The 14,404-nt window shown below is 44.0% G+C and overlaps 1 protein-coding gene across 1 annotated transcript in view; it reads right to left on the bottom strand.

Moving 5' to 3' along the window:
• Window positions 1-14,404, bottom strand: part of MATCAP2 (microtubule associated tyrosine carboxypeptidase 2) — a 34,879-nt gene that overhangs the window by 1,995 nt on the left and 18,480 nt on the right. The window contains exons 2-5 of the mRNA XM_073676603.1: window positions 11,781-12,457; window positions 9,395-9,538; window positions 8,011-8,143; window positions 1,571-1,876 (exon numbers count right to left, since the gene is read on the bottom strand). Coding sequence (XP_073532704.1) covers window positions 1,571-1,876; window positions 8,011-8,143; window positions 9,395-9,538; window positions 11,781-12,457 — 1,260 coding nt within the window. The remainder of the gene's footprint in view (window positions 1-1,570; window positions 1,877-8,010; window positions 8,144-9,394; window positions 9,539-11,780; window positions 12,458-14,404) is intronic.

The raw sequence follows: 14,404 nt of genomic DNA, 5'->3' as shown, positions 1-14,404 counted from the left end.
AAAACACATGCGTTTTTTACATGCGTTTTTGATGCGTATTTGCATGTGTATTTGCCATGTGTTTTTCCAATGCATTGTATAGGCAAATACGCATGCAGAAACGCACAAGAATTGGTAATGTCCGTAGTTTTTCTGCGAGTAAAATCTGCGAAGGAAAAATACGGACCATGTGCACAGAACTTGCAGAATGTCATAGGAAGTGATGGGATAAGGTATGAAATACGTTTCTGAAGCGTTTACACGCTGCAAATACGCACCAAAATACGCACCAAAAATGCATTGTGGGCACACAGCCTTACTTGGAGGCATTGGATGCATTGATATATAGCGTCCTAGAGGCCACCTGAGGCCGAGCATTGTCCTACACCTGTAGGAGCAAAGAGCCCACTGTACCACTATAAGGTCTGATAGTGGCTCTTAGGAGTTCATCCTGGTACATAGCAGTAGTCAGGATATTGGTGGCTACGGACATGCCTCCACAAACCATCACTGACCCATTAAATAGTCAAGCTGGATGATATTTCAGGCAGCGTAACATTACCACAGTATCTCCAGACTCTTTAATGTCTGCTACCTGTGCCCAGTGTGAACTTGCTCTCATCTGTGAATATTCTGGTGCCAATTCTGGTGTACTGTGGCTAATGCCCGTTAAGCTGTAAGGTGCAAGACTGTGACCATACAAGATTTTAGCCGCTCATACCACCCTCATGGAGTTTGTTTCTGACAGTTTGGTCATAATCATGCACACCAGTAGCCTATTGTAGGACTCTGGCAGTGCTGATCTTGTTCTTCCTTTCATAAAAAGAAGATACCGCTCCTGCTGTTTTGTTGATGCTCTTCTATCGCCCTCTCTGTCTGTCGTCCCGTCCCTGGGTATCTGCCTTAGAGACCTGCTGTGAGATATAGCAAACCTTCTTGATACTGCACATATGGATGTTTCATCCTTGAGCTGGACTACCTGTGCAACCTAGATAGGCTGCCGGTGCCACCTCATGCTACCAGTAATGACAAGGACACTAGCAAAATTCAAAACAAGAAAAATTTAGAGAATATGAAAAGCATAATTGTCTGTGGCCAAGACCTACAAAACTATTCCCTTTATAAGGGTTGTCTTGCTGTTGCACACATTAATGGACTTGGTTATATTGTTATACAAAAGTGGTACCTTGATTTTTTTCTTTGGAGCAGTGCAGATGTAATATAAAAAAATGCTATAAGAAAACACATTAACACATGGAGGTCTATGGGAGAAAAACGACACAAGGTGCCTGAAAAATACACCATACCTAAAGCATGAAGTGAGTAAATATGAAAATGTGAACAGTTGAGAAAATAATAACTCAAACAAAAAATATGATGAAGCTTCTAATAAAATTAACCAGCAGCTCATTTTAATGCTTTAAGTGCCCAGAGCTAGACGACCATTCACTTGTGCCCATTTGTTTGAAGAAGTTATAAAATCTATCTCGTTTATAAGTTTTAACCTTATTAGCCATGTTATCTTTCCGTGAAGAAGTGCCCTCTTTCTCGATTACTAATTGTATTTGTGAAATGTAGACTTTGTAATTACCTGGGTGGGATGTATCGGTACATCCCCTCTTTGCTCGCACACAATAATCCCATCTTGTGTTTGGGTCCTTAACAAACCGGCCCACATCTTGGAACAGTTCGCTGAAGGACATATGGCTGGCTTGGTAAACCGTATAGTATAGGAGTGCAGCTCTCCACAAAAAGGGGTCTTTGCGAAACAAGACACTGTGAATGCTTGCAAGACCTTCTTCTGTCGGATTGACTGGTTTAAGTCCATATTTTTTTCGGCCAGTGCTATTATTCCAGGGTTGTTGATTATTGTTCATTCCACGAAAATAATGAGTTCCTGCATTTAGACAATGTATGTTTTTTATTAAATCATTAGCATTAAACTTAAAAAATTCTGAACACACAAACTGCATGTGCGTGCTGTTATCACTGAGGTAAGTGCCAGTAATGAGAATGAAGCTAACTCCCAACATCTTAACTGTTTTGCTAAATTCTTTTACAGAAATTTTATAATACTTTGGTTCCGATTCACTAAGTTGTGTATGACGCGCCCCCTGGGCCTGTGCTGTGCTGCTGTGCAGGGGGCATACCCGGAGCCGGATCGCTGGGGGTTGTAGTTCTCCATGGCGGTGACCCGGTCCGTGCCCAGGGTGGTCAAACCAGTGGCAGTCTAAATGTTGTAATAAGTGTCCGACTACGCCACCCGTGGATTGCGGTCAGTGGGGACCGCCGCTGCGCTGCCGACCGCTGAGGCTGATGTTGGTTGCGCAGCCGAGTATGGGATAACTCCCCACGGGAGGAGTATTGCCTCAGGGCAGCTAGTGTGGATAATGATGGGAGTGATGGTGTGAGCGTCCCAGTACTAATGGTGCTGGTGCGGCAAGGAATCACAGAAACGTGTGGTGCAGTTCAGGGTCTTTACTGATGGTACAAGGCAGACCCTCCCGGGAGTACTGGCTAGTATAAGGGGCCTGGTCAGTCTGCGAGCAAGCAGGAGTTCCCCTGGCCAGGTGGAGTTGTAGGCCTCCCCGTTAATCTGCACTCTTCCTGGCTACCTTGCTGTCAGCGGTTACAAGTAGCCCACGTCCCTGAGTATACCGTGTGGAGCTCACCCGTATGGCGGGTGACTTGGGGCCTTCTGTTAGCCTCCGCTCCTGGATGGCGGCGCTGGTCCCTTCTTTGTGACTGAGCCTCCGGGCTTCTATGGCCAGAGGACCTGGAATCCCCTGCCGGCTGGTTTCTGCTGCTGGGTTTATATCAGTCCCCACAGCCTCGGACTCCTGTGTCCGGTTTTAGTGTCTTCGTCCAGGGCGAGCTCTGCTCAGCTCCAGCCCCTGGACTTCAGCTACTGCTCCTCCAGAGCTCCTGATCTCACTTTCCCTCTCCAGACTCTGACTCTGTCTGCAGCTTCACTCTGACTCCTCTAATCCCGCCCCAGACCCAGTTTAAAAGGGCAGATTCCTCCCCTCCCAGGTCTGGGCGGACCGTGTTGCATGTTTAGGGATCCTGACCAGAGAAACCTCCCACTTGCTCTCAGACATAATATCTCTATTACTGTGGCAACCAGACCCCTGGGGTGTCACATGTATGTCAGAATTCTGGCGTAAAACACCTTAATAAGTCACAATATTTTTGAAGAACTCTTAAGTTGCGCAAAAATACTGAGACATTTGGCGTTTCCATGCCAGGACTGGCCAGCTACGTCAATGTGGCAGTAGCATGGGTGGGACATGGATGGGGCATAATTATGCCCCATCCATCAAGTTCATAAAAAGTTATAGCCCTTTACTCCAGTACTGGTGTATATTTCTGGCGGTGGCGCACATCATTTAACAGATGCGCCTCATTCATTAAGCGCCCCTTAATGAATTTGGTGCATTGCACAATGTCAGTCTTAATGAAACGGCAGCATTTTGAAAATATAAGACTCCAGACTCTCTATGATGGTGTACTGTATCTTCTGGTCCGCTAATGAGGATAAAACTACACACTGCAATTCTGAAGATAAGCTGTAGTAGGAATATTCAATTTCCAAATATGCCAGAAAAAAGACAGCTGCACTCATCATCAAAGCATATTCTTATTTATTTTGATCCAAAATGTGGTTCATATAAAACAAGACAATGACTATATCACTTATGTGAGCTTTACCAGGCCTGTACAGGTCAAGGTGTCAGTGTGTCTGTCTTAAGGGGTTGTCCACTACTAGGACAACCCCTTATCAATCTGAATGTTTGCCCCCGTTAAAGTAAAAACACTTATACCCACCTTCCATGCTGGCACCGTTCCAGTGGTGTCAGTACTCTTGTTTTCGGGGCTCACGTGAGGTTATTACGTCACATGACCCCCGCACCCAAACAGCACTGACGTCACTGTCCCAGTATTTAGACATATAAGTAATCAAGAGGAAGTGTGAGCTGCGACTGGCCTCTCACTCCCTGTTTAATACTTATACAGTATGTCTGACGGCGGGGATAGTGATGCCAGCGCTGATTGGGTTCCGGGGTCACGCAACCTCACATGAGCCCGGGAAAGCGAGTGCCAACACCGCTGAAACAGCACTTGCACGAGAGGTGTGTTTTATTTTAAAGGGGGCAAACATTCAGATTGAGAAGGGGTTGTCCTAGTAGACTGAAAGAGACTTGGGAACGAGTGTTGTTCACAAAACTCATATATTATCTTACCGGGAAAACAGGCTGCTGATCACCCGATGAACAAGCAAAACGTTAGTTCATTGGTTGAAAACATCCTTTGCGCAGGGCAAAAGATCGTTCTTGGCGGTGCATTGTCCTGTGCAAACAGGGCTCACACTGCCGATAACAATGGCAGCCTATGTGTACTGAGCAATCTAGTACAGATCGCTCAGTGCACATCGTCTATATTGGTCTGTCTGTGTTAAAAGGCTATTAAACAACCGCCAATTGTTAAAAGTGTACCAATCAGTGGTCAGATCTTTCCTCCTGTTGGTCTGTGAAATGGGCCCTAAGGCTCCATTCATACATCTGTATCTATTTTCACATCCGTATTGCATCTGTTTTTTTTCTCAAACTTTCTTTATCCATTGATTCTTGGAAATGTATCAGTTAAAACGACGTGAAACGCAGAAAACTGAAGAAAAAAGAATATCTTCAAATTTTCATCTATTTTTAATAGATTACCATATACACTGCTCAAAAAAATAAAGGGAACACTCAAATAACATATCCTAGATCTGAATGAATGAAATATTCTCATTGAATACTTTGTTCTGTACAAAGTTCAATGTGCTGACAACAAAATCACACAAAAATCATCAATGGAAATCAAATTTATTAACCAATGGAGGCCTGGATTTGGAGTCACCCCCAAAATTAAAGTGGAGAAACACACTACAGGCTGATCCAACTTTGATGTAATGTCCTTAAAACAAGTCAAAATGAGGCTCAGTATTGTGTGTGGCATCAACATGCCTGTATGACCTCCCTACAATGCCTGGGCATGCTCCTGATGAGGTTGCAGATGGTCTACTGTGGGATCTCCTCCCAGACCTGGACTAAAGCATCCGCCAACTCCTGGACAGTCTGTGGTGAAACGTGACGTTGGTGGATGGAGCAAGACATGATGTCCCAGATGTGCTCAATCGAATTCAGGTCTGGGGAACAGGCGAGCCAGTCCATAGCTTCAATGCCTTCATCTTGCAGGAACTGCTGACACACTCCAGCCACATGAGGTCTGCCATTGTCCTGCATTAGGAAGAACCCAGGGCAAACCGCACCAGCATATGATCTCACAAGGGGATCTCATCTCGGTACCTAATGGCAGTCAGGCTACCTCTGGCGAGCACATGGAGGGCTGTGCGGCCCTCCAAAGAAATGCCACCCCACACCATTACTGACCCACTGCCAAACTGGTCATGCTGAAGGATGTTGCAGGCAGCAGATCGCTCTCCACGGCGTCTCCAGACTCTGTCACATGTCCTCAGTGTGAACCTGCTTTCATCTGTGAAGAGCACAGGGCCCCAGTGGCGACTTTGCCAATCCTGGTGTTCTGTTGCAAATGCCAAGCGTCCTGCACGGTGTGGGGCTGTGAGCACAACCCCCATCTGTGGACGTCGGGCCCTCATACCACCCTCATGGAGTCGGTTTCTAACCACATTTGTGCAGACACATGCACATTTGTGGCCTGCTGGAGGTCATTTTGCAGGGCTCTGGCAGTGCTCCTCCTGGCACAAAGGTGGAGGTAGTGGTCCTGCTGCTGGATTGTTGCCCTCCTACGGCCCCTTCCATCAGGGACATCATGTCTCGCTCCATCCACCAACGTCACGTTGCACCACAGGCTGTCCAGGAGTTGGCGGATGCTTTAGTCCAGGTCTGGGAGGAGATCCCACAGGAGACCATCCGCAATCTCATCAGGAGCATGCCCAGGCATTGTAGGGAGGTCATACAGGCACGTGGAGGCCACACACAATACTGAGCCTCATTTTGACTTGTTTTAAGGACATTACATCAAAGTTGGATCAGCCTGTAGTGGGTTTTTCCACTTTAATTTTGGGGGTGACTCCAAATCCAGGCCTCCATTGGTTAATAAATTTGATTTCCATTGATGATTTTTGTGTGATTTTGTTGTCAGCACATTCAACTTCGTACAGAACAAAGTATTCAATGAGAATATTTCATTCATTCAGATCTAGGATGTGTTATTTGAGTGTTCCCTTTATTTTTTTGAGCAGTGTACTTTGATGGCTGAGTTGAATCAGGAAAACAGACTTGAGAATAAGACATGTTTTGAGTCTCACATACCGGAGACATGGATCCGATTTTAAAATGAGAGCGTGTGAGAGTCAATGAAACTCTATGGGTCAGTGCACTGTTTGTTTAAAAAAACAAATGTGTGTATGCAGAATTTAAAAGGAATCTGTCGGCAGGATTTCACTACCAAATTATATACACATGTAGATTTTTCAAAGACAAGTCCAGCAATACCATTACATGGCCAGTTAGTTCCTCTGTTACTGGAAAATCAGCATTGAAATTGATATGCAAATGAGGTAGTCAAGCAGGATGAGTTGGCACTGGGCTAGGAATAGAGCTGGAGTGACAGAGGCTTCTGAACTACAGCATCATTTTCATATTAATTCAAATGCTGATTTCTCAGTAATGGAGGAACGGACCAGCCATGTAAAAGTATTGCTGAACTTGTCTTTGAAAGAGCTATATGTGCGTATAAATAGTCTGGGTGGGAAATCCCAGCATACAATAAAAACAAAAACAGTGACAGATGCGTCATGATTTACACAGACCTGACAAAAAGTGCACACTAAACAGATGTTGCCTTGTCTGCTACCTACTCTCTGCCTCAGTGTATGCTCCACATTTTAGAACAAATAAAGAATTTGCTCTGACAGTGAGTGCCGCTGTGTTTGTTTTTATATTATTATGATTATTTATTATTAGAGCACCATTAAAGGGGTTTTCCCATGAACAAAAGTTCATTTTATTTAATGGATCTTTGAATAATAATACATTTCACAATTAAATGTATTTAAATAAAATGTTCCTGTGCTGAGATAATCTTATAAATGTGCCCCTGCTGTGTACTGTGTAATGGCTGTGTCTGACAGTGTACAGGAACATGGTCTGATCATACCACAGCTCCTGGGCAGGGGAGGACGCAAAAGACAATACAGACAGGACAGTATGGGATTACTGCTGATTCTTTCTTTGAAGTAAAACATTGTTTAAAAACAGGCAGGGAAATGTTTTACCTCACAAAAAGAATTAGCTGTGACCCCCTGCTGTAATGTCTGTATACTCTCTTGCTTCCTCCCCTGCCCAGGAGATGTGGTATGATCAGATCATGTTCCTGTACGGTCAGACACATCCATTACACAGGGGCACAATTATAAGATTATCTCAGCACAGGTACATTTTGTTTAAATACATTCAATTGTGGAACTTGGTTATAGGAAGTTTTGCCCCCAGCAGTTCGCCCCCAGCAATTTGCTGCCAGCAGTCCGCCCCAGGTACATTTCGCCCCCGCACATTTCGCCCCTATCATTTCGCCCCCAGGAAGATTCGCCCCCGCACATTTCGCCCCGCACGTTTCGCCCCCGGACCGGGGCGAACTGGGGGCGATATGTGCAGGGGTGAAATGTGCGGGGGAAAAACATCCTGGGGGCCAAATGCTGGGGACGAAATGTGCGGGGGCGAAATGTACACGGGGGCGAATTGCTGGGGGCGAACTGCTGGGTGCGAAACATCCAATTCCCATGTTTTCTATTTGTTCACTTTTTCTTTCACCATTTGTACACTTTTAAACTATGGAAGGAAACTAGACAACCCAAAAGAAACAAATACATGAAAGAACACAGATTCCATGGAGATTTTACCTGCTCAAAATGAAGCCAATGGTCATAGCGTTGTAAGTTGTTATACTACATACTGATCATTCATGATGTACTGATATATAGTGTAAATCTAGGAAATCTTTTACCTATTTCATGTCTAAGCATCCCCTCCAGCCACTGCTCTCTTGCAGTAGACATGTTGATAGTCAGTGTTGGTCGACCATTTACAACGGTCATAGAAGCTCGAGAAAGCAAATCATCTGTAAGGTGCACAACAATCTGGAACATATAGATCAACATGGTTGTTTTAGAGACTTAAAGTATCAGAATTACAATTATTGTCACACATGCTTTTCTTGCATAAATATGGTACACGTGTTGCTTATAAGGAGCAGGTGATTGTAGGAATAACGGTAGATGTGCTTAGAGAGGGGGTATTCACGTAAGGGTCGCCCTGCACTTTTTACTCACTGAGAAGTAAACCAATTGTTCCAGGAGATGCAAAAATACAGTGATCTATCAAAACTGACACCAAGGTGAATATGTAAGGGGGAATTCGGCCGACCTCTGTATCCGCACCCCAAAACACCTTACAAAGGGGCCCCTGGGTGTTTGCATGCGGTTGTGTTTCTGTTGTGGACACCTTCAGGTTTAGTTCTGGCACCGGACCCCTTTAACTTTATGATGAAGAAAACAGACAGCTTTTTAAAAATAAAGTCTTGTTTACTGAAGTTAAAACATATATACAAAGGGCAGCAGGAACAATCCTTGACTTTCTCTTCTGCACAATACAGAGGTACAATCTTGGTGGTTATGGACAGCGGCACATTACCTGTGGGAGACTTAACAGATGCATAACAGGTGACGCTTAGGGTCTCTATCTTCCCGGTACAGGGACACACAGGTCGATGTGTTACACTGTGTCCAGTGTACCCTCAATGCACTCTTGTGAATTGTTTAAGGGAGCTCTCACTAGCTACCACCTTACAGTTGTGTCCCAGACTAGCTGACCCCATATTCTTTCACTGCTGATTTCCAGGTCTGACTAACACAGACTTTCTTAAAATCTTCTTGCTTAGGTGCCCCAACTTGCCTGCTATAAGGAAAACTGCTGCCACTGTAGACTGTTTTCTGAATGACTTGCTCCCTTGTCAGTGTTACTTCCACACACACTCCCAGTGATCTTAGAACTCTCTGAGAGTGTTCTTTCTGCTCTCCAACTCTCTCAGAACTCTCAACAGCCTCCTAAAACCAGGAACTCACACAAAATCCCCCATTACTCCTCCCCAACTATGGGTCGGCCCTACAGTTAACGCTGTCACCCTCAATTAACAGGAACTGCAGCCTCAGAAGGATAAAACATGCAATAAAATACAATTTGCACACAAAACAACAGGGGTCTTCAGAGAGGTGTTACGGCATCTTCTCCACCTTTACACATGTCTTGCAATGGAGCTACTATAAAAGTGAGTGCACTAGATGTTGAGGAAACAAATTGTTCATGAATCAACAAGTGTGATAATCACTCACCTCACCCAGGCATCCTTCTTTTTCCATGTATTTTCTAACTTGATGCCATATTCGACTCTTTGGAAGAAGACATCCTCCAGTGGCCTGCTCAAATTTTTCATAGCTGCCATATTTCTCAAGTGCCTTCAGCATGATATTAACAGCCTACAAAAGAGAAGAAAGGGATTGCAAAGGAACTTGTTTGTTTCCGTTTTTTTGGCCTTAAACCATGCACAATCCTTGTGGGTGTTTAGTTACCAGTGCCACCCAATCTATGGTAAAATAATAGTCCTGTATGTATTACTGCTACTACACCAGTTATTTGATGAATGGTATATATCTCTCAAAAAACAAAAGGAACCCTTTAACGAGCCTTCCAACATGACCAGGGACAAATGCAAAGCCAGAAACGCATCTACAGATGCTCCGGAGCATGCGCACATAGTATATGAAGCTGGGGAGTACACGCAGATTCAGTGTGCATGCCCAGAAAGCTGAGCATCATTGAGCAAGTGCGGGATCTTTTGCGATATTGCGGGGACATAGGGAGCTGAATGGAAGGAATGCTAATGGGATGGGCGGGGAGAATTTCAAAACACTGTGACTGAAAAGTTAGAGCTGCCCACCCCAATGACTGAATCCAAAGGTATGTGGGGCAAACATCAAAGTGTAAGAAGTGATCTATGCGCTAAATACTCTGACATTTTGCTTGAGACAAACATGTTAGCGATGTAATGTGCATCCCTAACAAAACACTGGGGGCAGTTTAATAGCCATAAAGGACGTGACAGGTTCCCTTTAAGGATGATGAGCCTAATTTCTTATAAAACAATCCAAAAGAACAGATGACCCATCCATCCAAAGAGTTGTCATCACCTGTATCAGCAGACTTCTCGATAAGCATTGCCAATAGACTGCCCCCACCAGCTATAGCGCCATCAGAGATCAGTTAGGGACATGTTCCCTTTTTTACACAATCTTATTGTAGCATTACAACTCCAATTTCAAGTCCCATGTGACAATAGCTGCAATTGTAACTATTAGATTCTGTTTAGTTTGTTTTTCTTAGGCAGGTTTTTCTTTCTGTGAGGTAAAACTTTTGCTGTCTGTTTTTAAACATGTTTTACTTCACAGAAAGCAGCAGCTGCGATCCCATGCTGTAATATCTGTATACTCTTTTTCTCCCCCCCTGGCCAGGAGCTGTGGTATGATCAGACCATGTCCCTGCACGGTCAGACGCAGCCATTACACAGGACATAGCAGGGCACATCCAATTGTGCAACTTATTTTTATTTCAAGAACTATTAATTAAAATGTACTTTGTTCTTGGTAAAAGCCCGTTAAGCCTATACTGCTCCAACTCTGGTTCAAATATAAAATGTACGCAAAACTCAGCCATATTGCACTCATCTTTCACTAAGGCTGTGTGCCCACGATATGTTTTTTAAGCGTTTCCGCAGCAGCAAAAACGCTGCAGAAACGCTTAAAAAACGCATGGTAGAAGGCCTGCCATGTTCCCCGATGATAATCCGCATGTGCTGTGCACATGCTGCGGAAATTTCCGCTGCGGGCTATCATTGCGGAAAAAAACGCAGCACTACCAATTATTTTGCGGAAGTGCTGCGTTTTCGCCACCATTGAATCGCTTGGATTCCGCATCACTGTATCTGTAGATGCGGAATCCATGCACTTCAATGTGCGGATGGTACCCGGGTGTGGAGGACAGGAGACTCTCCTCCGGACCCGGGTACCATAGAACCTGTAAAAAAATAATAAAATAAAAAATAAATATTATTTACCTTCTTATGGCCCCCGGTCTCCTTGTCTTCGCTAGCCGGCAGATCGCGGTGGACTGAAGGACCTGCGCTGACGTCATAGTCATGTGACGGCAGGTCCTTCAGTGTACCGCGAGCTGCGGGCAAGCCAGGACAGAGCGAAGCAAGACTGCGGGGTCCATCGGAAGGTAAGTATAGATTTATTTTTTTATTTTTAAACATTCTTTAAGGTCACACTATATAAATCCATGCCGTTTGCATGGATTTATATAGTGTGACCAAGTTGTCAAGCACTTTCCAAGTGATGCTAAAATGGCTTGGAAAGCGCTTGTCAACCCGCATGCAGAAATGCATGTGAAGAACGCTTCACATCCGCATGTCCCTGGCAGGAAAAACGCATGTACAATCCACATGTACAATCCGCATGTACAATCCACATGTACAATCTCAATGCGTTTTTTCTGCCAGGGAGATGCAGAAACGCTCAGGAAAAAATCCTGAGCAGTTCTGCATCGTGGGCACAAAGCTTACTGGTTATTAATTGAAACAATTACTATTGTAAAGCCAGCTGTATTCTTAATCTTTAATTTACTATTTGCAAGTAAAAAAACATTGAAGAGTTTTATTAATACCTGTTTAAGAAACTTGTCAGAGGCATGGCTGTGCTTCGCTAAGACGTTTGGCAGTGCAGGATTGGCATATTCAAAGTGAGGATCGTTTATAAATGCAGACTTAAAAAACTTGATTTTCTCTTTTTCAACATTAAATGGCTTTATTGCATTTAAAATACAAAATTTCTTCCCAGAGATGTCTTCCCTCGGCTTTGAGATTTCAGGCTCCTTTGCACTTGTTAGGCTGGAAATGTAATGTCTTCTCCTGGTCTTGATTTTAGGCCTAAGTGAGAATCCTATGCTGTTTCCTGCCACAGAGATGCTTTGTGGATACTTAGCAGTGGTCGCTCTTGCTTTAGAGTTGACACTTGACATGTTCCTTCGGGCATACATCCACGAGTTGTTCTGGGAGGACGTGCGGGTTTTATGGTACTCTTTGTTGCGTAATGTACTGGAAAGTTTACTTCCTTTCCTACGTTTTTTGCTTTGTGCCCCAAACGATTCTTTTTGAGATTGTTGCTTCTTTTCCTCTTTGCTCTGAAGCAGAACGTTGTAACTGCTGGTTCCAGTGGTAAATGTGTCTCGCAGGACGCTCATGGACAGCCCTCGGGTGGTTTTCGTATTCTCTGGATTGGTCACTTTTTCCACATTCAGAACAGATTTTCGAGACAGCTCCTTTTTGGGCCAATGGAGGGTTTCTAGAGTAAATACAAACACATAATTGATATGCAAATAAAAATAGAAAACTCTTTATTTCATTGCAAGGAGGATCACAGGCGTGAATGCTGCACTAGTAAATGGTAGCACTTTAATGTCTGTCTAATAGATGTGTCTAAATATTGATGGATGAGTGAAACTATTGCTTTTACTTCACTTATCCACCACCTTGGAGAAGGCAAAATTCCTATTCTACTCCGGGATTATTTTTTAATTGTGACTATATTAGAAAAAGTTTTCATCTCTTTTCACATAAAAAAAGCTTCAACTGAAGTATTATACTTCAAACATGGCCACTTTTGGTATGTAAATTTAGTACAGTAAAATCTAAAAAGAAAAACAATATTAGGCTGTGTTCACATGTTCATCCCTTGATTCTGTTGATGGCAGGTCTGGGCCCCCTTTGTCTTTTAATGGGGTGTGTCAGGTCTCTGTCATGGTGGAAAAATATTGCATTGTGTTGCATAAATTTCCCAGTACATATGGCTTAATCTGCAACATAGCCTCCAACATTGCCATATTCAATAGAACAGAACATAGAAACCAAGTCAGCACTACACAGCAATTAGGCTTAAGAACCGTAAGTTCATAGGCCGGCTAGCCTCAAACGAGAGTAATAGAAAATTGGTGGTGCCTAAATCCTGGAAGCAGAAATATATACAGTGGGTACGGAAAGTATTCAGACCCCTTTAAATGTTTCACTCTTTGTTTCATTGCAGCCATTTGGTAAATTCTAAAAAGTTCATTTTTTATTCTCATTAATGTACACTATGCACCCCATCTTGACAGAAAGAAACTAGAAATGTAGACATTTTTGCAAATTTATTAAAAAAGAAAAACTGAAATATCACATGGTCATAAGTATTCAGACCCCTTGCTCAGTATTGGGTAGAAGCACCCTTTTGAGCTAGTACAGCCATGAGTCTTCTTGGGAATGATGCAACAAGTTTTTCCCACCTGGATTTGGGGAACCTCTGCCATTCTTCCTTGCAGATCCTCTCCAGTTCAGTCAGGTTGGATGGTGAACGTTGGTGGACAGCCATTTTCAGGTCTCTCCAGAGATGCTGGTTTAAGTCAGGGCTCTGGCTGGGCCAGTCAAGAATGGTCACAGAGTTGTTCTGAAGCCACTCCATTGTTATTTTAGCTGTGTGCTCAGGGTCATTGTCTTGTTGGAAGGTGAACCTTCGGCCAAGTCTGAGGTCCAATGCACTCTGGAAGAGTTGTCTTATCCCTGCAGCTGAAAAATACCCCCATAGCATGATGCTGCCACCACCATGTTTCACTGTTGGGATTGTATTGAGCAGGTGATGAGCAGTGCCTGGTTTTCTCCACACATACCGCTTAGAATTATCACCAAAAAGTTCTATCTTCGTCTCATCAGACCAGAGAATCTTATTTCTCATAGTCTGGGAGTCCTTCATGTGTTTTTGAGCAAACTCTATGCGGGCTTTCATATGTCTTGCACTGAGGAGAGGCTTCCATCGGGCCACTCTGCCATAAAGACCCGACTGGTGGAGGGCGGCAGTGGTAGTTGACTTTGTGGAACTTTCTCCCATCTCCCTACTGCATCTTGGGAGTTCGGCCACAGTGATCTTGGGGTTCTTCTTTACCCCTCTCACCAAGGCTCTTCTCCCACGATTGCTCAGTTTGGCTGGACGGCCAGGTCTAGAAAGACTTCTGGTGGTCCCAAACTTCTTCCATTTAAGGATTATGGAGGCCACTGTGCTCTTACGAACCTTGAGTAATGCAGAAATTCTTTTGTAACTTTGGCCAGATCTGTGCCTTGCCACAATTCTGTCTCTGAGCTCCTTGGGCAGTTCCTTTGAGCTCATGATTCTCATTTGGTCTGACAAGCACTGTGAGCTGTGAGGTCTTATATAGACAGGTGTGTGCCTTTCCAAATCAAGTCCTATCAGTTTAATTAAACA

This window comes from Phyllobates terribilis, unplaced genomic scaffold, assembly GCF_046119375.1.
Source record: "Phyllobates terribilis strain yellow unplaced genomic scaffold, ASM4611937v1 Scaffold_4__5_contigs__length_816908805, whole genome shotgun sequence".
NCBI classification, from domain to species: Eukaryota; Metazoa; Chordata; class Amphibia; order Anura; family Dendrobatidae; genus Phyllobates; species Phyllobates terribilis.
The sequence above is the reverse complement of the archived record's forward strand: the minus strand, read 5'-3'. Positions and strand labels throughout refer to the sequence as shown.